Consider the following 21,835-nt stretch of genomic DNA (forward strand, 5'->3'; position numbering starts at 1 on the left):
TGTGCCCTCCCGGGTGTCCCCCGGCCGTGCCCGCACTCTGTGCCCCCCTGTTTCCCCCTGTGTCCCCCCCGTGTGTCCCCCCCGTGTCCCCCTGTGTCTCCCCATGTGACCCCACTCCTGAACCCCGTGTGTCCCCGCGTGTGCTCCCCATGTGTCCCTCCGTGGGTGTCCTCGTGTTCACCCGCCCTGTGCCCTCCCCGGGTGCCCCCCATGCGTGTCCCCGTGTGCCCCCCCCCACCCGCGTGTCCCCTTCTTTGTCTCCCCCTTCCCCGCCGTGTGCATCGCCGTGTTCACCCCCGGGGTGGCCCCCCTTTACCCCCCGTGACCCCCCTCGTGTCCGGGTGTCCCCTGTCCCACCCCATTGTCCCCCCAGTGCCGCCCCCGCCCCCGTCTGCCCGCCCAGGCCACGCCCCCAGACCACGCCCCATTGGCCACGCCCCTCTAGGCCACGCCCCCAGACTCCGCCCCTGCGCTCTCCCCTCTCGCGCCGCCCCGCGCCACTCTCGCGAGATCGGCCCCGCCCCGGCCCTGCGCGGCCATTCCGGGACCCCCCGGCACCGACCCCCCCCAGCACCGACCCCCCCCCAAACACCGACCCCCCCCAAACACCGACACCCCCCCAATACCGGCCCCCACCATGGCCGACCCCAAGTACGCCGACCTGCCCGGCATCGTGAGTGCGGGGCCGGGCCGGGGAGGAGGCGGGGGGCTGAGGGGGTGTGGGGGGATCAGGGGCCTGGGGGTACTGAGGGGTGTGAGGGGATCGGGAGGGTCCGGGGGATCTGAGGGGGTGCTGAGGGAATCGGGAGGGTCAGGGGGATCTGAGGGGGTGCTGAGGGGATCCGGGAGCGTCAGGGGGATGTGAGGGGGTGCTGAGGGGATCCGGGAGGGTCCGGGGGATGTGAGGGGGTCTGAGGGGATCCGGGAGGGTCAGGGGGATCTGAGGGGGTGCTGAGGGGATCGGGAGGATCCGGGGGATGTGAGGGGGTGCTGAGGGAATCGGGAGGCTCAGGGGGATCTGAGGGGGTGCTGAGGGAATCGGGAGGGTCAGGGGGATGTGAGGGGGTCTGAGGGGATCCGGGAGGGTCAGGGGGATCTGAGGGGGTCTGAGGGGATCGGGAGGGTCCGGGGGATCTGAGGGGGTCTGAGGGGATCCGGGAGGGTCCGGGGGATCTGAGGGGGTGCTGAGGGGATCCGGGAGGGTCCGGGGGATCTGAGGGGGTGCTGAGGGAATCGGGAGGGTCAGGGGGATGTGAGGGGGTCTGAGGGGATCCGGGAGGGTCCGGGGGATCTGAGGGGGTGCTGAGGGGATCGGGAGGGTCCGGGGGATCTGAGGGGGTGCTGAGGGAATCGGGAGGGTCAGGGGGATGTGAGGGGGTCTGAGGGGATCCGGGAGGGTCAGGGGGATCTGAGGGGGTGCTGAGGGAATCGGGAGGGTCAGGGGGATGTGAGGGGGTGGTGAGGGGATCGGGAGGATCCGGGGGATCTGAGGAGGTGCTGAGGGGATCGGGAGGATCCGGGGGATCTGAGGGGGTGCTGAGGGGATCGGGAGGATCCGGGGGATCTGAGGGGGTGGTGAGGGGATCCGGGAGGGTCCGGGGGATCTGAGGGGGTGCTGAAGGGATTGGGAGGGTCCGGGGGATGTGAGGGGGTCTGAGGGGATCCGGGAGGGTCCGGGGGATGTGAGGGGGTCTGAGGGGGTCGGGGAAGTCAAGCGGGATGAGGGCCCTGGGAGAGAATGAGGGAACTGCGGGGGTCTCGGGGGGTCTCGGAACAGTGAAGGGACCAGCGGGATGTGGAGGGGTTTGGGAGGTCGGAGAAGGGGGGCTCTGAGAGGGTCCGAGGAGTCAGAGGGGGTCAAGGGGATCTGAGGGTGCTGGGGGGTGTCTCAGGATGGGGAGAGGATGCGGGGGAAGTCTGCAGGAATTTAGGGATCCGTGGGCACTGGGGGGCACTGAGGGGGTCCAAGGGGTTTGGGGAGGCCCGGGGGGATCTGAGGGGATTGAGGGGCCTGGGGGGAGAATGAGGGGATTGGTGGGGTCAGGGGTCCTGAGGTGGTCCGAGGGCATTAGGGGGCTCCGAGGGGGTCAGGGCAGCTGAGGGGATGGGGGGAGCAGATAAATTTGTGGGTTCTGAGACTGGGATGACCGGCGGGGTATGGGACCAGGGGGATTTGGGGCATCTGTGGGGTTGTAGGTGTCTGAGGAGATCTGGGGGTGAGCTGAGGGTTCTGAGGGGTCAAGAGGGTCTGGGGGTTGGCAACATTTGGGATGTCTGTAGGAATGGGAGGGAGCTGGGGCTGGGGAGGGGGCTTGGGATGCCAGGGAGCTCTGGGTGAGGAAGGTGCTGGTGAGGGCCAGGCTGTGGGGGGAACACGGACCCCTGGGGGGTGGGAGCACCCCGGGGTGTTTGGGGTGACTGTGGGAGTCGGGACACAGAGCAGGGGGGGAGGTCAGGGGACAGGGGCAGGGAGTCAGGGTGTTGGGAGCACATTGGGGTGTTCGAGGGGCTGCTGGGGGAGCAGGGGCAGTCAGCAAGGGGTGTGGGGACACTGGGATGTGCAGAGGGAGATGTGGCACATCGGAGGTGTCCATGGGGGATGAGGTGTGGGGGGCAGGGAGCTGCTGGGGGGCAGCCGGGGCCGGGGGGGGGTCCCAGCACAGCCCCTGGTGCCACAGGCCCGGAACGAGCCCGACGTGTACGAGACCAGTGACCTGCCCGAGGATGACCAGGCTGAGTTCGAGGCGGTAAGGCCCGGCCGGTGGGGGAAGCAGCAGCTGGGCCGGACCCCCGGGACCCCCCCCCGGGACCCCCCAGCCCATCCTTCCCCCCCAGACCGGCACCGTGGCAGGGAACCGGCTCCTGCCCCCCACGCAGCCAGCAGCACCCCAGAGTGACACATCACCCCCACGGTGACAATGTCCCCCCATGGTGGCAATGTCCCCTACAGTGGCATCCTGCCTGTGCTTTGGGGGAAGGAAGGGGACAGCAGGACACAGCCTTCCCCACACAGGGTGCTGTCCTCATCCTTGCTGTCCATGTCCCCAGGAGGAAGGGGCTGCCAGTCCCCTGACCCCACCCCAAGGGGAACAAGGGGGACCCCCTAAACCTGCTCTGAGTAGTAGGAGGTCCCCAGGCCTGGGCTAAGGCCATTCTTGGGGGGCGGCTGCACAGGGACTTCAGTGTGGGGTGACAGGGGGGTCTGTCCTCGAGGGGCTCAAGGGACCCCCAGAGTGGAGCGACACAGAGGTCCAGGAGGGGCCCGAAGGACCCCCAGGGCCCAGGAGGGTGACTCTGGGTTCTGTCCTCGAGGGGCACGAGGGACCCTCGGGGATGGGGGGACACGGGGGTCTGTCCTTGAGGCCACACGGCACAAAGGACCCCCAGGGGTGTGGGGTGACCCCCAGATGTGCTGGGGAGGATGATGGGGGTCACAGCACGAGGGGTGACGCGGTACCCTCCGAGCCAGTGAGGGGGTGCCAGGCCTTGGGGGTGCAGGGGGTGCAGCCACCCTCTACCCCCGGTGCCGTTGGTGTTTTTGGGGTCTGGGAGATTGGCACAGCTCCCTGGCATGGAGCAGGGGCCCACCAGGCACCCCCAAATCCTGAGGGGGGCAAAGAGACCCACCCCTGTGAGAGCCAGAGCAGCGAGATGGACTGAAACAAGGGTTTGAGCCTAAAGTGGACCCAAAGTCGTGAGGTGACGTGTGGCCCCTACTGTGGTGGGAGGTGAGGGATGGGGGGTCTTAGGCCCCCCTGCCTCGGGGAGCCCTTCACCAGCTCTGGGGTGTTGAGGGGTCCTTCCTCCCCCTTGGGGAGCCCCCCAAACTGACCAGGGCTCCCCCCGCTTCCCCCCCGCTCCCACCTGGCCTGGACTCAGTTTGCACAAGTAAGCGTGGCCCTGCTTTGGGGTGCATGGGGGGGGCACCGCTGCATGTGCATGGGGGTCCCAGCGCTGTCCCCTCGGGGGTACCCCACTGCGCTGGGCGTTTTGGGGTGCCCTGCGCTGCCCCCCCACCTGCTCTGCCTTGCCCTCTGCATCCTCTGCCTGCTGCCCACACTGCCCCCCTGGCCTTGGGACCCCCCCAGGACCCCCCAGGACCCCCAGGCTGTGTCTCACTGCCCTGGGGACACTGCCTGGGCACGGGGGGGGGCCCTGCTGAGCCCCCTCACCACTGCCAGCAGTGCCTGGGGGGGCTGCTGGGCTGGGGCAGCTCATGCCCATTCAGAGCCCCCCCAGGCCTCCCAGGGGCCCTGGGGTCCCACTGAGTGTTGGGGTCCTGTGGGGGAGCCCCTGGCTCCACTCACATCCCCCCACCCCGGGGAAGAGCCAGAGCTGGGGAGGGCAGTTACGGGGTGAGCCCCGAAACTCTGGCCACATCCTGCTCCCCTGCAGGGCACGGCCCTGCTGCCCCCACCCCCGGCTGCCCCGGGTCTGTCCCACTGCCCCTCGTCCTGCAGGGATCCCCAGCCCTCGGGGGTCCCCATCCCGTGGGGTTCCCTGTCCCGCGGGGGTGCCCATCCCGCAGGGGTCCCCAGCCCTCGGGGGGCGGCGGGCGCGGGCCGGACCTTCTAACGCGGATTTTGTCTCTCTCTCCCCTCTCTAACCTTGCTCTGACTTTCTCACCTCTGGGAAACGCCAGGAGCTGGTAAGCGCCCGTCTCCCGGCTGCTGTCACTGTCCCTCAGCCACTGTCACCCGCTGCCACCCACCGCAGCCCCCTAACGCTGCCAGCGCCGCTCCCGCCGCTCTCACTCCCCACAGCGAACCAGGGCTCCCTGACAGCACCGGGGCCAGAGCCGGGAGGGGCTGGAGAGGGGCTGCAGGGGGGTCCTTTGGGTCCCCCCCAGAGCCCTGCTGAGCTGGGGACCCCCTTGATGGCAGTTGGGGGCGAGGGGAGCCTGGACACGTCAGCTGTGCCCACCCTGCCTGGCACAGGGCACGGCCCCTTGGTCTGGGGGTCTCGGAGCCTACGGCCCCCACTGCCCCTCTGGGGGAGGTCACCCCGAAAGGCAGCCAGGGGACAGTGACAGCCCCAGGGGGCCGGGGGTCACCCTGGGGAGGAGGGTGTCCTGCCAGAACACAGCTGGGGGACAGTGACAGTCCCACGGAGCCGGGGGTCACCCTGGAGGGACCAGCAATGGGTCCTGGGCCTGGCCAGGGGCTGCTGGAATGTTCCACTCTTTGGGGTAGGCTGAACCTTGGAGGTCCCTGAGCTGGACCAGGCCAGGCCAGGGGTTCCAAGTCCCGACACGGCCCTTGGGGGGTCCCTGCCTGCTGGGCTGGGCCAGACCAGGGCTCCAATGTCACCATGCTGGGCCAAGCCAGGGTCTGCTGTCCCCACCCTGGACCCTTGGGGACGTGCCCCACCGCTGCCTGCAGAGCCGTGCTGGGGGCCTGCGCCTGCGTCCTGGGGAGGACCGGGCCACCACCCCCCGTCCCTGCCCACGCCGTGTGCTGGGGGTGGCGGCAGCCCTGGGGCCCCCTCGTCCCCATCCCTGTCCGTGCTGGGGGCGGTGGCAGTGCGGGGAGCGCCGGCTGCTGTGGCTGTGGCTGAGGGGGCTCTGTGTGCAGGAGGAGCTGAGCAGCACCAGCGTGGAGCACCTGATCATCAACCCCAACGCCGCCTACGAGAAGTTCCGGGACAAGCGCCTGGGCACCGAGGGTGTGGGTGAGCCTGGGGGCTCAGGGGGGCCGGGAGGGGCTGGGCAGGCTGGGGATGGGCCAGGGCACCCCTGGGGGGCTGAGCCCCACGTGCTTTGCTGGGTCACACCCGGCTCTGCCTCTTCCAGATTTCTCTGACCGCATCGGCCGGACAAGGACGACGGGTTATGAGGCCGGAGAGTATGAGATGGTGAGCGGGGAAGGGGCACCCCCTCCTCCCCACACACTGCTGGGGACATCCCTGTGGGCCACAGGTCCCATGGGACCCCCGGAGTCACCGGCTGCAGCCCCCAGCCGTGCCTCACAGCAGCGATGTGCCAGCTCCACCAGCACCGTGCTGGTCTCTCCCCAGTCCATCCCAGTCTGCCGTGCTGGGAGCCCCTGTCCCGAGCACAGACCCCTGAGGGTGCTCAGGACAGCGCTGGTCACTGAGTCCTGGGATGGAGCTGGGGGTCCCAGGATGGAGCTGGGGATGGAGCTGGGGGTCCCGGGATGATCCTGGCTGGCTCACGTTTGGCTGGGTGTCCCCCAGGGCCTTCCCTGGCTGCCCCCTCCCCATGTCCTGGGGTCTGTGCCCCCAAGCAGGGCCCTGCCTGTCCCCTCAGTGCCTCTGTGAGGTTCTGTCACCCCAGTTCCCCGGGCGGTCCCGGTTCCTGTGGTCCCTCAGGCCCCTCACAGGGGCTCAGGGTGGGCTGCAGTCCCTGTCACCCAGGGTGAAAGGGGAGAGGGTGACTGAGGCTCACCTGGCTCCTTCTTGGCCTGCTCGGAGCGGGGTGACATCTGTGTCCCCTGGCCCCTAGCCTGGTCACTGTGGCCCGTCGGGCCAGGCCATCACCCCCTACACTGGCCCAGCTCAGGGCAAAGACCAGGAAACCCCCACATTCCACGGGGGACACACAACCCCCCAGAACCACCCCCACGGCTTCAGAGCTCCGGGTCAGGAGGAGGAGGAGGAGCTCTGTGGGCACTGAGATGGGGAGATCCACGGGGGTGAGGAGCTTCATGGGGGTGAGGATGAAGAGCTCCATGTGGATGAAGATGAGCTTCATGAGGATGAAGATGGGGAGCTCTGAGTATCAACATGAGGAGCTCTGTGAGGATGAAGAAGAGCTCCAGTGCAGTCCCTCTCCTTGTTGGTTCAGGACCCTCCTGGGCTGCTCCTGTCCCACCCCATTGACCCCATCACGTTCCCTTTAGGTGCCACCTGAGGCTGCTCCGAGCTGTCCCTGCAGGCCTCACCTGCTCCTTCTGCTGCCAGCACCTGTGAACCCCCTGAGCCCCCCGTGACACCCCTGAGCCCCTCTGAGACCCCTGAGCCCTGTGAGACCCCTGACTCCCCGTGAGATCCCTGAGCACCCCATGAGACACCTGAACCCACCATGACCCCTCCAACAGCTCAGGAGCTCCCCTGACCCTGTGTGAGCCCCCTGGCCCCCTGTGAGCCCCCCGACCCATTTCTCCCGCAGCTGGGTGAGGGTCTTGGTGCCAAGGAGACGCCGCAGCAGCGATTCCAGCGGTTGCAGCACGAGGTGCAGGAGCTGCTCCGGGACGTGGAGCAGATCCAGGTGAGCTCCCACCTGTCCTGGGGCAGGGCCTGGGGGTGGCACAGGTGAGCAGCCACCTGTCCCAGGGTGTGTCCCGGGGGTGACACAGCCCCTGTGTGTCCCCTCAGAGCTCGGTGAAGGAGTCGGGGGCTGAGGAGGAGCTCACACCCATGGCCCTGGCCAGGCAGGTGGAGGTGCTGAAGCAGCAGCTGCTCAGCTCCCACCTGGAGAAGGTGCTGGGCCCTGGTGCCGCCATTGACTTTGCTGACCCCGAGGGTGCCCTGGCCAAGTGAGTGGGGGACGGGACCCTGGGGGGGGCATGGCAGCGTCCCCGTGGGGCTGGGACAGGGACCCTGCCCACCTTGTCCTCTGCCTGCTTTGTCCTTGTGCCCCCTTTGCCCCCATGCCCACGTTGTCCCTTGCCCACTTTGTCCTTATGCCCCTCCCTTTGCCCCCGTGCCCACCTTGTCCCCTCCTGCCTGTCCCCAGGCGGCTGCTGCAGCAGCTGGAGGTGGCCAAGTGCAGCAAAGCGACACCGGGGAAGGGCCCCGCCCGGGCCCCCGCCCCCGCCGGCGATGCTGTCACCTTCGAGCTCTACTGGAGGCCAGAGCAGGACCAGTTTGCCCAGTCTGCCAAGGTGAGCGGGGGGGCTGCTGGCCCCACGGGGGGCGGGGGGGACACCGCACCTGGGACCTGGCCCCGCACTGCAGTCCCAGCACCTCACCCCAAACCCCACAGGTGTCGGAGCTGGAGAAGCGTCTGGCGCAGCTGGAGGCGGCCGTGAGGTGTGAGCCCGACAGCCAGGTGGGTGCCCAGGTGAGGGGGGCCGCCCTGCCTCCCTCTGCTACCCCCATCCTTTATCTGCCCCCTCCTGCCCCACTGACGCCGTTTTCCCCCACAGAACCCACTGCTGGTGGGGCTGAAGGGCTCCAGCCTCATGGTGAGTCAGGCACGGGGAAACTGGGGGGAGCCCTGTCCCCCCCCTTTGCCCCCAGCACTTTGGGGGGCTGCTGTACCCCCCCTCACTTGCCCCCCCCACCCCAGGACACAGTGCAGGTGCTGCAGGCCAAGGTGAACGTTCTGGATGTGGCTGTGCTGGACCAGGTGGAGGCTCGGCTGCAGGTGAGGGGGGCTGGGGGGCACTGCTGCAATTGGGGGGCACTGCTGGACTGGGGGGCACTGCTGGATTTGGGGTCTCTTTCTCCCCCCACACCAGAGCGTCCTGGGGAAGGTGAACGAGATCGCCAAGCACAAGGCCACGGTGCAGGACGCCGACACCCAGAGCAAGGTATGGGCTGTGGGGCCCAGAGGCCACGGGGGGATCCAGAGAGCCCCCCCAGGCTGCGCTGACCCCCCAATTGCTGCCCCTCAGATCCACCAGCTGTATGAGACGCTGCAGAGCTGGGACGCTGTGGCCAGTGCCCTGCCCGACGTGGTGCAGCGCCTGGTGACCCTGCGGGACCTGCACGAGCAAGGTGAGGGCCGGGGGGGGCTCGGGGACACCGGGCGAGGGTCACTGCCCTCCCCAGCACTCAGGTGTGTCCCCCTCCAGCCACCCAGTTCGGGCAGGTGCTGGTGCACCTGGACACGACGCAGCAGGAGATCGCGGGGGCTCTCAAGGACAACGCGGTGCTGTTGGCCGAGGTGGGTCCCCCCGGCCCCCACCCCCGGCCCCGGGGTGTCCACCTGTCCCCCCCATCACCCCATCCCCTCCTGCTGCCCCCCCCCAGGTGCAGAAGACGATGAAGGACAACCTGGCCATCGTCGAGGACAACTTCGCCGACATCGATGCCCGCATCAAGCGGCTGCAGAAGTGACAAGACCCCAAGCCACACCCTGGGTTTCCCCTGAGGACTTCCCCAGGCCCCCCCAGCGACCCCCTGGGCCCCGTGACCCCCCCACGCCGGTCCCAGCTGCTGCTTGTAAATACCCCGGCTCTGCCCCCCCGGCACATCCTCCGTCCCCATCCCCGCAGGGGTCTCTGCACCCCCTCAGTCCCCACGGGGGGTTGTCCCTGTCCCCCTGCTCCATCCCCGTGTGCGGGTCTCTGGTCCCCCCTGTACCCCAATAAACGGCTCAGCTCCCAGTGTGTGTGTCAGCATCGCTGATGGGGGGCAGGAGCAGGGCCCCCCCAAACCGGGGGTGGGCAGTGCTGGGATTGGGATGGACCCGAGGGGAACCTCTTGGAGCCAGGACCCCCATAAGGATGAGGGGACGGGGGGCAGCTGGACCCCCAAAGTGTGGGGGAGGGGGCCCAGGTGTGTCCCCAGTCCTGCTCCCCCAGGCCCCCCACACCTGTTCTGCAGCCCCCCCACCCACCCAGCCAGAGCACCCCATGTCACCAGCTCCCCCCCGCAAGTGCCACCAGCTTTTCCCAGTTCCCCCAGTCCCACCTGCCCTCCCAGCTCCAGTGCTCCCAGTGCCCCCCAGTTCCCCCAATTCCACCTGCCCTCCCAGCTCCAGTGACCCCACTTCCCCCAGTCCCACCCTCCCAGCCCCAGTGCTCCCAGTTCCCCCAGTCCCACCCTCCCAGCCCCAGTGCTCCCAGTTCCCCCAGTCCCACCCTCCCAGCCCCAGTGCCCCCAGTTCCCCCAGTCCCACCCTCCCAGCCCCAGTGCTCCCAGTTCCCCCAGTCCCACCTCCTCGCCCCAGTGCCCCCAGTTCCCCCAGTCCCACCCCCTTGCCCCAGTGCTCCCAGTTCCCCCAGTCCCACCTCCTCGCCCCAGTGCCCCCAGTTTCCCCAGTCCCACCCCCTCACCCCAGTTCCCCCAGTCCCACCTGCCCTCCCTGCTCCAGTGCCCCCCAGTTCCCCCAATTCCACCTGCCCTCCCAGCTCCAGTGCCCCCAGTTCCCCCAGTCCTACCCCCTCGCCCCAGTGCCCCCAGTTCCCCCAGTCCCACCCCCTCGCCCCAGTGCCCCCAGTTCCCCGTCCCACCCCCTCGCCCCAGTGCTCCCAGTTCCCCCAGTCCCACCTCCTCGCCCCAGTGCTCCCAGTTCCCCCAGTCCCACCTCCTCGCCCCAGTGCCCCCAGTTCCCCCAGTCCCACCCCCTCGCCCCAGTGCTCCCAGTTCCCCCAGTCCCACCCCCTTGCCCCAGTTCCCCCAATCCCACCTGCCCTCCCTGCTCCAGTGCTCCCAGTGCCCCCCAGTTCCCCCAATTCCACCTGCCCTCCCAGCTCCAGTGCCCCCAGTTCCCCCAGTCCCACTCCCTCGCCCCAGTGCTCCCAGTTCCCCCAGTCCCACCTCCAGTTCCCCCAGTGCCCCCAGTTCCCCCAGTCCCACCTCCAGTTCCCCCAGTGCCCCCAGTTCCCCCAGTCCCACCTGCCCTCCCAGCTCCAGTGCTCCCAGTTCCCCCAGTCCCACCCCCTCGCCTCCCACTTGCAATGGGCTCTTGACGTGGGGGTGGGGGGCTGAGAGTGCCCGGGAAGGCTGAGACCCCCCCGCCCCCGGCCCCTCGTTAACCCCGGGGGGGGAACGGGACCCGGTGCCGCCGAGGCCCCGCCCCCTCCCCACAAGCCCCGCCCCCTCCCGGGCGAGCCCCGCCCCCTGGCCCCGAGCTCGCGGGGGGGCGGGGCCCATTTCCCGCCATTGCATCATCCCCGCGTGACCCCCCCCGCGCGCCCCCCCGCGCGCTGGGCGGTGCCGTCCGCCCCGCCCCCGGCGCGCTCCCATTGGTTGGCGCTCCCCTGCCAGTCACGGTTCTCGCACGCCCATTGGCTGCTGCCGGCGCGAGCGTTGCGTCAGGCTGCTCTTAAAGCGGCGCGGGGCGGGGGAGGGGGCGCAGCGCGGGACGATGCGGACGAGGATGAAGCGGGGGCAGCGAGCGGAGCGGGGCCGGGGGGAGCCGGGACCACCCAGAAAGGTGCGGGGAGGGCGGGGGGCAACCCGGGGGCCGGCCCCGAGGGGCGCTGGGGCGGGGGGCGCAGGCGGAGGGTGTCCGCTTGGTCCCGGGGGAAAACCGGAGCGCCCGCAGCCGCCTCCGCGGGACGGTGACCCCGGGAGCGGGACGGGGTCGTGGGGTCACCGATCCTAACACCACTCCCTCCCTCCTTCCCCAGGCATCCAGGAGAAGGTGCGTCCTCGCCGACCACCACACCTGAGAGCAGGTAAGGGGGCATCCCCCGCCGTACGCACACACCCTTCGGGTCCCGGGGCCGGCTCGGGCACCGGAGGTCCCGGCCACCCCCTCCCTCCGTTCCCGTTCCTTTCTGCCTCCCCCAGCCCGTGCCGGGCCCGAGGTGACAATGGCGGCCGAAGGGCTGTGGGGGCCGGGCGGCCCCCCCGGCTGGGAGCTGGAGGGGTGGTACCAGGACCTGCAGGAGGTGCTGGCGGCGGAGCCCCCCGGAACCGCCCCCACCTGGGGGGCTGAGCAGGTGAGCGCGGGGCTGGCGGGGCCCGGGGGGCGCGGGGCGGGGTCCCCCATCCATCACCGTTCCTGGCCCCCGCTCTCTCCGCAGGTGGACCCGGGCCCGGGGGGCTGCGGGCTGGACGCGGCTCTGGCCGAGGAGCTGCTGGAGCTGCTGGGGCCGGAGGGCGCGGCACCAGCGGAAGCCCCGGGCGCGGCCCCCGGTGGGAGCTCCAGTGCCCTCCCAGGCCCCGCCGAGGAGGAGGAGGAGGCGCGGGGGGCGCGGAGGAAGCGGCGCGGCGGCCCCGGGGCTCCGCGGGAGCGGGACGGGGAGCGGCGGCAGCGGGACGGGGAGCGGCGGGTGCGGGAGCTGACGGCGCACAACGAGCGGCTCCGCGCGGAGATCCAGCGGCTCAGCGCCGAGGTGCAGCGCACCCGCGCCGCGCTCATCGACCGCATCGTCAACCTGCGCCGGGTGTAGGGGCAGCCCCGGGACACGGACCGAAGGTGTCAGCGCTGCCCCACAGCCGGGGACAAGGACTCTGCTGCCCCACGGACTGGTGGGGGCAGCCCTTTGGACAGACGGACATTGCGGACAGACAAGTGGATGCAGCTTCTCCACGCTGTTGTACAGCTCTTGTCATTTATTACACACATCTAACCACAACCAGCACGGCCCGGTGTGGTCACTGGAGGCACTGGGGCCACTCTGCAGAATGTCCCAGTCTGGTTACTGGGGCTACTTCTTCCGCTTGCCCTTGGGGATTTCGGGGCTCCGGCCTTCGGCCAGCGCCAGCTGCTGCTTCAGCTCCAGCAGTTTGGCCACCTGGGCGTCCACCTGGGCCTTTTCCACCTGAGCCGCTTTCAGCTGCCTCACCAGGTTGCCCTGGACAGGTGGGGGGAAGGATTTGGAGGTGTGATGAGGCTTTGCGGGGGGTTAAAGGCCTGACAGAGCCTGTGTCCCATGCCCTGTCTCCCCTCACCTGCTTGGCCACTTGCTCTGTCAGCTCCTGGATCACTTTGGGGTCACCTGGAGCTGCAGAAGTGTTGGGGGCTGGAGGTGGGGCTGAGGCTGGGGGGGTCTGTTTGGCCTGGAAGAGGAAGAGATGGGGATAAGCCCCCCCCGCTCCTGTTCGGGACAGGTGCAGCTCACCTGGGGCAGCACCAGGAGTTACCTGGGGCTCTACAGCAGCACCTTTGGGCTGGGAATGAGGAGGGAAGGACAGAGGGGGGGGGCTGCAGGTGTCCAAGGTGGGAGGGCACCTCAGCCCCCACTCACCTGCCCTCCCCCGAAGCGCTGGCGCAGAGCTTCCACCTGCTCGGGCTCCAGCTTCTGGAACAGGGGGCTCACCTGGCGCCGGCAGGGACAGAGGGGTCACACCTGTGGGGTCAGCACCTGCCCCCCCAGCACACCCCACTGCCCCCAGCACCGGGGGTCAGGGCCTGCCCTCCCCATCCTGAGGGTACAGCACTGGGGGCACAGGCTGCCCTTGCCCACCCCTGGCCGTACCGTGCCCACGCGGTGTCCGGCGGGCAGGGTGCAGGTGAGGCCGGGCCCGAGGCCGCAGCGCTCCGGGGGGATGCGGAGCTGGCCCTGGATGGCGGCGCTGACCCCGGGCACGAAGGGCTGGAGCAGCGCGGCCAGAGCGGCCGCCACGTTCACCGCCACGCCGGTCACCGTCCCTGCGCGCTGCCTGGGGTGGGGACACGCTCAGTGACACCTCTGCGACCCCCTCCCTGGTCAGTGACCCCGTGTCCCTGTGCCACCTTCGCTGCCGTGGTGTGCTTGGGCGCTGCCTGGTGCAGGGGGACACCTCAGTGCCCTCTGTGACCCCTGTACCCCACCCTCAGCTGGTCAGTGCCTGTGGGCGGGGCCATCAGTGACACCCCTGTGCCCCCCCCACTACCAGTGCCTGTGGACAGGGGCCTCTCTGTCCTCCCCCCCCCCAGCTCCTGGCCTTGCTCCATCCCTTCCCTCTGACCCCCAGCAGTGCCAGCCCCCCCTCGGTAAGACCCAGGAGTGGGGACCCCTCCATGCCACCCTCTACCCCCTCAGCTCATGGCTGTGCCACCCCCATCCCCATCAGTGCCCCCTCCCTGTCCCCCCGTGCCCCCTCTGTGCCCCCTCCGTCCCCACCTGTCCCTCTCGTCGCCCTTGATGCGCTTCCAGGGCTCGTTCACCTGGATGTACTGGTTGCCGTGGCGGGAGATGCTGAGCACGCACCTGAGCGCGTCGCGGATGCTGAGGGGGCACAGGTGGGGCTCAGCACCTGCAGGGCAGGCTCTGCCCCCCTCCCTGGGGTTTGGGACCCCCCGGCACCCACCGGACTTTCTCCATCAGCTGGTGGTACTGGCGCATCTCCAAGGTGACCCGGGCCAGGAGCCGCTGGTCCTCGGCTGTGAGCACCATGGCGGGGACAGCGCCCGCGAAGAACTTGCACACGAACATGCCGGCCCTGGGGACAGGGGAGGGACAGGTGTGAGCAAACCCTGGGAGACAGATGCGGGACAGATGTGAGCACAGCTGGGGCCCAGCCCTCCTCCCCCCCAGGTGTCCCAGCACCTGTTGATGAAGTTGCCCAGGTTGTTGAGCAGCTCTGAGTTGTTCTTGAGCAGGAGGTCAGCCCAGGAGAAGGCGCTGTCCTGGCCCTCGGGCCGCAGGTACAGCAGGTAGAAGCGCCAGACGTCGGCGGGGATCCCGGTGTCCTTGGCCATGTCCCCGAACACGCCCACGCCCCGGCTCTTGGAGAACTTCCCGTCCTCGTAGTTCAGGTACTCTGGGGACAGGGCAGCGCCCACCGTGGGGAGCCGGCCCCTCGCAGGCAGGGAATGGCCCCAGGCACAGCACAGGGGCAGCACGGACCCCACACACCCGGGGACCCCCCAGAGCTGGGTACCCTCACAGCCAGGGACCCCCCACACCCAGGGACCCCCCCAGAGCTGGGTACCACTCACAGCCAAGGACCCCTCACACCTGGGGACCCCACACACCTGGGGACCCCCCAGAGCTGGGTACCACTCACAGCCAGGGACCCCTCACACCCGGGGACCCCCCAGATCTGGGTACCCTCACAGCCAGGGACCCCCCAGAGCTGGGTACCCTCACAGCCAAGGACCCCTCACGCCTGGGGACCCCACACACCCGGGGACCCCCCAGAGCTGGGTACCACTCACAGCCAAGGATGCCCCCACACCTCGGGACCCCCCAGAGCTGGGTACCACTCACAGCCAGGGACCCCTCACACCCGGGGACCCCCCAGATCTGGGTACCCTCACAGCCAGGGACCCCCCAGAGCTGGGTACCACTCACAGCCAGGGACCCCCCAGAGCTGGGTACCACTCACAGCCAGGGACCCCTCACACCCGGGGACCCCCCAGATCTGGGTACCCTCACAGCCAGGGACCCCCCAGAGCTGGGTACCACTCACAGCCAGGGACCCCCCAGAGCTGGGTACCACTCACAGCCAGGGACCCCTCACACCCGGGGACCCCCCAGAGCTGGGTACCACTCACAGCCAGGGACCCCTCACACCTGGGGACCCCCACACCCGGGGACCCCGCAGCTGGCCCGTACCTGTGGCGATCAGGTGCTTCACCAGGGTGTAGTTGTCGTCAGCACCCAGGAGCGAGGAGGGGAAGATGACGCTGTGGAAGGGGACGTTGTCTTTGGCCATGAAGTTGTAGAGCTCCACCTGGCAGGGAACGGGACAGGCGGAGACGTCACCCGAGTGTCACCCGAGTGTCTCGCTCTGTCCCCACCTGCGCCATCACCCGGCTCCTCCCACCTGCTGGGGGTTCTTCCACCACCGCTCCCACTGGTCGGTGTAGTTGGCCGTGATGGACAGGTACCCGATGGGAGCGTCGAACCACACGTAGAACACCTGGGGGAGGTGACACCTGAGCAGGTGACCCCTGAGCGGGGAGGGCTCAGCAGGGCCCCCCCCAGGCAGAGCACCTGAGGCCGGGGGGGGGACCCACCTTGTCACGGAAGCCGTCGAGGGGCACCGGGGTGCCCCAGGTGAGGTCGCGGGTGATGCAGCGCGGCTTGAGCCCGTCCCGCAGCCAGGTGCGCGTGATGTGCCGGGCGTTGGCCGTCCAGTCCCCCGTGGCCAAGGTGCGCTCCAGCCAGGCCTCCAGCCGCCCCTCCAGCTGTGGGGGACACAGGTGGGACACCTGGGGTACCTGGGGGTCCCCAGCCCCACCTCAGCCCTCCCCCAGGGGCGCAGCTCACCTTGGGCAGGTCCAGGAACAGGTGCTGGGTGGGCGTCACCACCGGGGTACCACGGCAGACCTTGCACTGGGGATTCTGAGGGAAAACGGGGGGTCCCCAACGCTGGGGGAGCAGATCCCCAAAGGTGGAGTGGGGGGGACCCAAAGGTGGGGCAAGGGGCGCTACCAGAAGTCGGAGGAGGAAGGCCCAGGGGGGGTTAGGGAGGGCTGCAAAGGTGAGGTGAACTGGTGGAGCTGGGGGGTCCCCAGGGGGTGCTGCCCCACCTTGAGCTCCACGGCGTTGATGAGCTTCCCACACTTGTCGCACTGGTCCCCGCGGGCCTCGGCGTAGCCACAGAAGGGGCAGGTGCCCTCCACGAAGCGGTCGGCCAGGTACCGCCCGCAGCTCTCGCAGCGCAGCTGCTCCAGCGTGTCCTGCAGCAGGAACCCCCGCGCCAGCAGCCGCTGGAAGATGTCCTGGGCGATCCTGGGCAGGAACAGGAGGCCACATTAGCCACAAGTACCCCCCCCCCCCCCGGTGCAGGTGGGGCTCACCTGGCCTGCTGGGGCTCACCTGGTCTGCTGGGGCGTGGTGGTGCGGCCGAAGTGGTCGAAGGAGATGCGGAACCAGGCGTAGACGTCGGCGTGCACGGCGTGGTAGTGGTCACAGAGCTCCTGCGGGCTCAGCCCCTCCTCCAGCGCCCGCGTCTCCGTGGCCGTGCCGTACTCGTCCGTGCCACACACGAACAGCGTGTTCCAGTTCCGCAGCCGGCAGTACCTGCGGGGGCACACCTGGGCGTGGGCACCTGGCACAGCTGTGGGGACAGCTGGCACAGCTGCAGGGGCACACCTGTCCCACCCGGGCACGGGCACCTGTCACACGCGGACAGCACAACAGCCCCCCCCAGCAATCCCCTGGTCACCCCCTCGTCATCATCCGACCCCCTCCTCGGCCACCCACGGGCCCCAGGGGGTGTCCCACACCTGTCCCACCTGTGCAGCCAGCACAGCCCCCCCCCAGCCCCAGGGAGGCTCCCTGCAGCCTCACCTGGCGAAGGTGTCGGCGCTGAGCACGCAGCCGATGATGTTGCCCAGGTGAGGGACGTTGTTGACGTAGGGCAGCGCGCTGGTGATCAGGACGTTCCTTTCGCCCTCCACAGGTAACCTGGCGGGGAGGGGGGGGTCAGAGCAGCGTCCCCCCCCCCCCACCCAAACCCCCCGGCATCACCTGGGCACTCACACAGGTGTCCGTGGCTGCCGGGGCGGGGGCAGCGCCGCGGGGCCCCGGGCCCAGATGTCCACGGCGGCCGCGATGTCGTCGTCGGTCAGCATCCGCTCGGGACCCTCCTCGTCCTGCGGGGACCGGGTGAGGGGGGCTGCGCCCACCTGCTCCCCCAACCTCCCCCCCGGGGCCGGGGCCGCACCTGGGGCTCGTGGCGGGGGCCCAGCTGGGCCGGGGGGTGCTGGGCCAGGTGGTCCCGGAGCTCCCGCAGCGCCTCCGGCAGCAGCGCGGCCGCGTCCCGGCACGGCTCCCACAGGGACATGGCCCGGAACCAGGAGCGCAGCACCTGCAGCTCACCTGGGCGGGGACACAGCGGCCGTGAGCGCCGGCCCCGCAGGGACCCCCCCGCCCCCCCCACCGGCTCTTACTGGGCACATTGGTCTCGTCCTGGAGCACTGGGAATAGGCTGCCCCACACCACCACGTCAGCGACCGAGGCGGCGTCCTGGGGGGAGACGGGCACGTACTGGGGGAACTGGGCTGTACTGGGGGAGTACTGGGGGTGTTGGGCGCTCTGCAGTGGAGTTGGGTACTGGGGGTGCCAGCAGCACTGGGGGTACACTGGAATATACTGGGAGTACTGGCGCTGTACTGGGAGTATCAGGCAACCTGTGCCACAGCCCGATTCGATACCGGGAGTACTGGGGACACTGGGAGGGACTGGGAGTGTGTTCTGGTCTGGGAGACACTGGGAGTACCATGTAGGAAGAACAGAGACAAACTGGGGCAAAACGGGGACGCTGGGGAGGGCACTGGGTGGTGGCAGTGCCAGGTGAAGCCAGGATTGGGAGCTGCAAGGCGGCACTGGGTGGACTGGGAGGCACTGGGGGCCGTTTCCCAGGTCAGCAGTGCCCTGCCCTCCCTCGGGGAAGCCCCGGCACAGCGTGGGGACAGGGCTGGGGACACACCTGTCGGGCAGGTACCAGCGAGCTCAGCCCCCCGCCCAGGTACCCCCCACTCACCCCGGCCAGGTGCGTGGTGCCGCTGCGGGCCAGGTGCTGCTCCAGGTGAGCCAAGAGGTGCTGCAGGACCGCGACCGCGTCCGGGCCCGCCCGACCCTGCACCAGCCGCAGGTACAGGGCAGCGGCCACCGCCGGCTGCGGACACAGCGGGGGTCAGAGCGGGTGGGCACCGGGCGGGGGGGGGGGGGGGCACGGCGGGCACCGGGGGGGTCACGCACCTGCAGCTCGGTGGCCTCCCATTCCAGCCACTGAGTGGTGAGGTCGGTGGGCTCCTGCCCACGGCACAGGTAAAAATATCTGCGGGGGGTTAGGGGGAGTCGGGGGTATGAGAGGGGGGGTCGGGGGAGAAGGGGGTGTTGGAGGAGGTTCGGGGGGGAAGTTCTGGCGGGTTTGAGGGGAGGGTTTGGGGGATGAAGAGCGGGGTTTGGGGGATCCCCCACGTCCCCCGCACTCACTGGCAGATGGCGTTGGGAGAGAACAGGACGGTGCCGTTGTCCAGCTCCAGCTCCAGCCCGGGGGCCCGCGGGGGGCTCGGGAGGGCGCGGGGCCGCTCTGTGGAGCGGGAGAGGGTCAGGCCCGCGCGGGGGGGGGGGTCCCGAGGCCGGTCCGGGGAGAAGGGGGGGTCAGGCCCGGGAGGCGCGGGGCGGGGGGGTAGGCGGTGCGGGGGGCTGTGGCCGCCCCGGTCTCACCTGCGGGGCCGCCCAGGTGCGGCCTCACGGGCGCGGGGGCGGCGGCGGCGGCCGCGAGCACCTTGAGGGCGGCGGGAGCGCCCGGCGGGACCCGGAGGCGCATGGCGGAAAGGGGCGGGGCCGGCGCGCGGGGCACGGCGGGAGGGGCTGGGGGAGGGAGGGGGCGGGGCCAGAGGCGTTGGCCACGCCCCAAGTCTCGCGAGAGCGCGGCTGTGAGGTTGCCGTGGCAACAGGGACGCGGCTGCCGGGGCTGCCAGGGCCGGGCCGGGCCAGCGGGAGGGGATGGGAGGGGAGGGGAGGGGAGGGGATGGGATGGGATGGGATCCATGGGATGGGGTGGGATGGGATGAGATCCATGGGATGGGGTGGGATGGGATGGGATGGGAGGGGATGGGATCCATGGGATGGGATGGGATGGGATGGGATGGGATGGGATGGGATGGGATGGGATGGGATGGGATGGGATGGGATGGGAGGGGATGGGATCCATGGGATGGGATGGGATCCATGGGATGGGAGGGGATGGGAGGGGAGGGATGGGATGGGATGGGATGGGGTGGGATGGGATGAGATCCATGGGATGGGGTGGGATGGGATCCATGTGATGGGCTGAGATCCATGGGCTGGCATCCATGGGCTGGCATCCATGGGATCCATGGGTTGGCATCCATGGGCTGGCATCCATGGGATCCATGGGTTGGCATCCATGGGCTGGGATCCATGGGCTGGCATCCATAGGCTGGCATCCATGGCATCCATGGGCTGGGATCCATGGGCTGGCATCCATGGGATCCATGGGCTGGCATCCATGGGCTGGCATCCATGGGATCCATGGGCTGGCATCCATAGGCTGGCATCCATGGGATTCATGGGTTGGCATCCATGGGCTGGCATCCATGGGATCCATGGGCTGGCATCCATGGGCTGGCATCCATGGGCTGGCATCCATGGCATCCATGGGCTGGGATCCATGGGCTGGCATCCATGGGCTGGCATCCATGGGATCCATGGGCTGGGATCCAGGGCATCCATGGGCTGGCGTCCATGGGCTGGCGTCCATGGGATCCATGGGCTGGGATCCATGGCATCCATGGGCTGGCGTCCATGGGCTGGCGTCCATGGGATCCATGGGCTGGCATCCATGGCATCCATGGGTTGGCATCCATGGGCTGGCGTCCATGGGATCCATGGGCTGGCATCCATGGGCTGGGATCCATGGGATCCATGGGCTGGCATCCATGGGATCCATGGGCTGGCATCCATGGGCTGGGATCCATGGGCTGGCATCCATGGGATCCATGGGCTGGCATCCATGGGATCCATGGGTTGGCATCCATGGGCTGGCATCCATGGGCTGGCATCCATGGGATCCATGGGCTGGCATCCATGGGCTGGCACAGCCCCGCACGGAGTCTCCCAGCCCCCCCTCAGGGCCCCCCAGAGCCGCTGCCGCTCCCGAGGGCCCGGGCGGGTCCAGGGGGGGCTCCCGGGTGACCCCAAGCCCGTTCTGGACCGAGTCCGATCCCGGGGTCTGAAGGGACCCGAGGGGAAGGTTGGGATTTGAACCCAAACTTTGTGAATTTAACCCACACTTCATCCACCGAACCCACATCTCCGCGGATTTAACCCCAATTTCATTAATTTAACCCAAATTTTGTTACCTTCAGCCCAGATTTCAGCGGTTTTTTGAATTTCCCCCCTTTAAGGCACAACTCCCCATCAAGTTTAACCACTTCTTTTATTTTTCCACTTAAATATTCTCTTTAAATACAGCATTGTCCCGGGAAACTGCAGAAAAGCGGGAAAAATGAATAATAGTGGGGAGAAGCTTTGGATTCACTTGGGGGCATTAAATGTGGAATTAAAACGGAAATCAAAAGCTGAAAAATGAAATTAAAAATGGAATAGAAAAAGGAAAGACAAAGAAAAAAAATAAAGGAAAATTAAAAAGAAATAAAAAGAGAAATAAATGGAATTAGAAGAGAAAGAAGTGCAAGTAAAAATCAGAGGGCAATAAAAAGCAGAGAAAGGAAATAAAAACAAAACTAGAAAGGAAATAAAAATTAACTTTCAGAGGAAAGAAAAACGGAATTAAAAAAATCAAAGAAATCAAAAGAGAAATTTTAAAAAGGCACTAAAAAATAAAGGAGGAAATCAAAACGACACTGAAAGTTCTGAAGCCGCTTTGGGGGGGGCAGAGTCGCTGTTTGGGGACCCCCCGGGGTTTTTGGGGGATGGGGGGGGTGGGGCAGTAGCACCAGCGAGGGGCCAGATCCAGGAAATCCCGTGGATCCAATGGGATGGACGGGAAAAGTCCCAAACCCACCCGGATCCCACCCCAAGGCCAGCGGGATTTGGGTGAAACCGGGATAAATCCTGGGAATTCTGCGCTTTGGGAAGCACCAGCACGGGAGCTCCAGCGGATCCCAGCCCTGGGGGGATGGGGCAGGATTTGGAGTCACCTCCCCCTCCTCCCCCAGATGGCAAAAAAATCCAGATTTGGACCCATTTCTGTGGGATTTGGGCACCCCCGTGGGGGGAGAATCCCGGCTCACCCCAGACGGAGCCCCTGGGGGGGGTTGGGGGTCACCGAGGCCCTGGATTGGGAACCGGCCCCTCCCCATCCCAACCCCCTTTAGCCCCCTGGGAAATCCCCTTTTGAACCCCTTTAAGCCACTCTGAACTCCCTTAAATCCCCCAAACCCCCCTGAACCCCTTCTAAGCCCCTTTAATTGCCCTTTAAATCTTTCTAAACCCCTTTTGAACCCTCTCAAACACCAAAAAAAAAACCCCTCTGAACCCCCTTAAACCCCTTTGACTCTGCCAGACACCTTTAAATCTCCTCTGAAGCCCTAAAAAACCTCTGAACACCATTAAATCCCTCTGTGAACCCCTCAAAAACACCCTCGGACCCCCTAAATCCCCCCTCTGGATTCCCTTTTTAGTCCCTTTCAGAACCCCTCAAACCCCTCCTTTGAACCCCCCTAAACGCCCTTGAACCCCTTCAGACCCATCTAAGGGCCCTGAACCCCCTCTTAAACTCACTTAAACCCCCTTTTGAGCCCCCAAAAAAGCCCTTTAAAGCCCCTTAGACCCCATTGAGCCCCTTTAAACCCCTCTGAACCCCCTTAAAGCCCTTCATA

General features: G+C 68.0%; 3 protein-coding genes across 3 annotated transcripts; 2 read left to right on the top strand and 1 right to left on the bottom strand.

Moving 5' to 3' along the window:
• Positions 1-589: 589 nt before the first annotated feature.
• DCTN2 (dynactin subunit 2) lies at positions 590-9,293 on the top strand. The gene is made up of 14 exons (XM_068997723.1): positions 590-673; positions 2,679-2,747; positions 5,574-5,670; positions 5,792-5,853; positions 7,130-7,228; positions 7,336-7,496; positions 7,697-7,844; positions 7,946-8,011; positions 8,109-8,147; positions 8,252-8,329; positions 8,424-8,495; positions 8,580-8,682; positions 8,760-8,851; positions 8,938-9,293. The coding sequence occupies exons 1-14, from the start codon at positions 638-640 to the stop codon at positions 9,022-9,024; spliced, it is 1,209 nt and encodes a 402-aa protein (XP_068853824.1). The 5' UTR covers positions 590-637; the 3' UTR covers positions 9,025-9,293.
• A 1,692-nt stretch (positions 9,294-10,985) lies between these two features.
• Positions 10,986-12,218, top strand: DDIT3 (DNA damage inducible transcript 3). The gene is made up of 4 exons (XM_068997664.1): positions 10,986-11,068; positions 11,265-11,312; positions 11,428-11,579; positions 11,664-12,218. Exons 3-4 carry the CDS (start codon positions 11,451-11,453, stop codon positions 12,030-12,032), a joined length of 498 nt encoding a protein of 165 aa, XP_068853765.1. The 5' UTR covers positions 10,986-11,068; positions 11,265-11,312; positions 11,428-11,450; the 3' UTR covers positions 12,033-12,218.
• On the bottom strand, positions 12,160-18,795 carry MARS1 (methionyl-tRNA synthetase 1). Its single transcript, XM_068997663.1, has 21 exons — positions 18,693-18,795; positions 18,459-18,555; positions 18,222-18,300; positions 18,004-18,138; positions 17,411-17,486; positions 17,185-17,339; positions 17,001-17,113; positions 16,809-16,925; positions 16,335-16,538; positions 16,046-16,247; positions 15,783-15,857; positions 15,530-15,700; positions 15,337-15,432; positions 15,126-15,243; positions 14,115-14,328; positions 13,876-14,007; positions 13,689-13,793; positions 13,062-13,245; positions 12,831-12,902; positions 12,535-12,642; positions 12,160-12,437 (listed from the first exon to the last, which is right to left on the bottom strand). The coding sequence occupies exons 1-21, from the start codon at positions 18,793-18,795 to the stop codon at positions 12,291-12,293; spliced, it is 2,703 nt and encodes a 900-aa protein (XP_068853764.1). The 3' UTR covers positions 12,160-12,290.
• Positions 18,796-21,835: the final 3,040 nt, after the last annotated feature.

This window comes from Aphelocoma coerulescens, chromosome 29 (assembly GCF_041296385.1).
Source record: "Aphelocoma coerulescens isolate FSJ_1873_10779 chromosome 29, UR_Acoe_1.0, whole genome shotgun sequence".
In the NCBI taxonomy this organism is placed as follows: domain Eukaryota; kingdom Metazoa; phylum Chordata; class Aves; order Passeriformes; family Corvidae; genus Aphelocoma; species Aphelocoma coerulescens.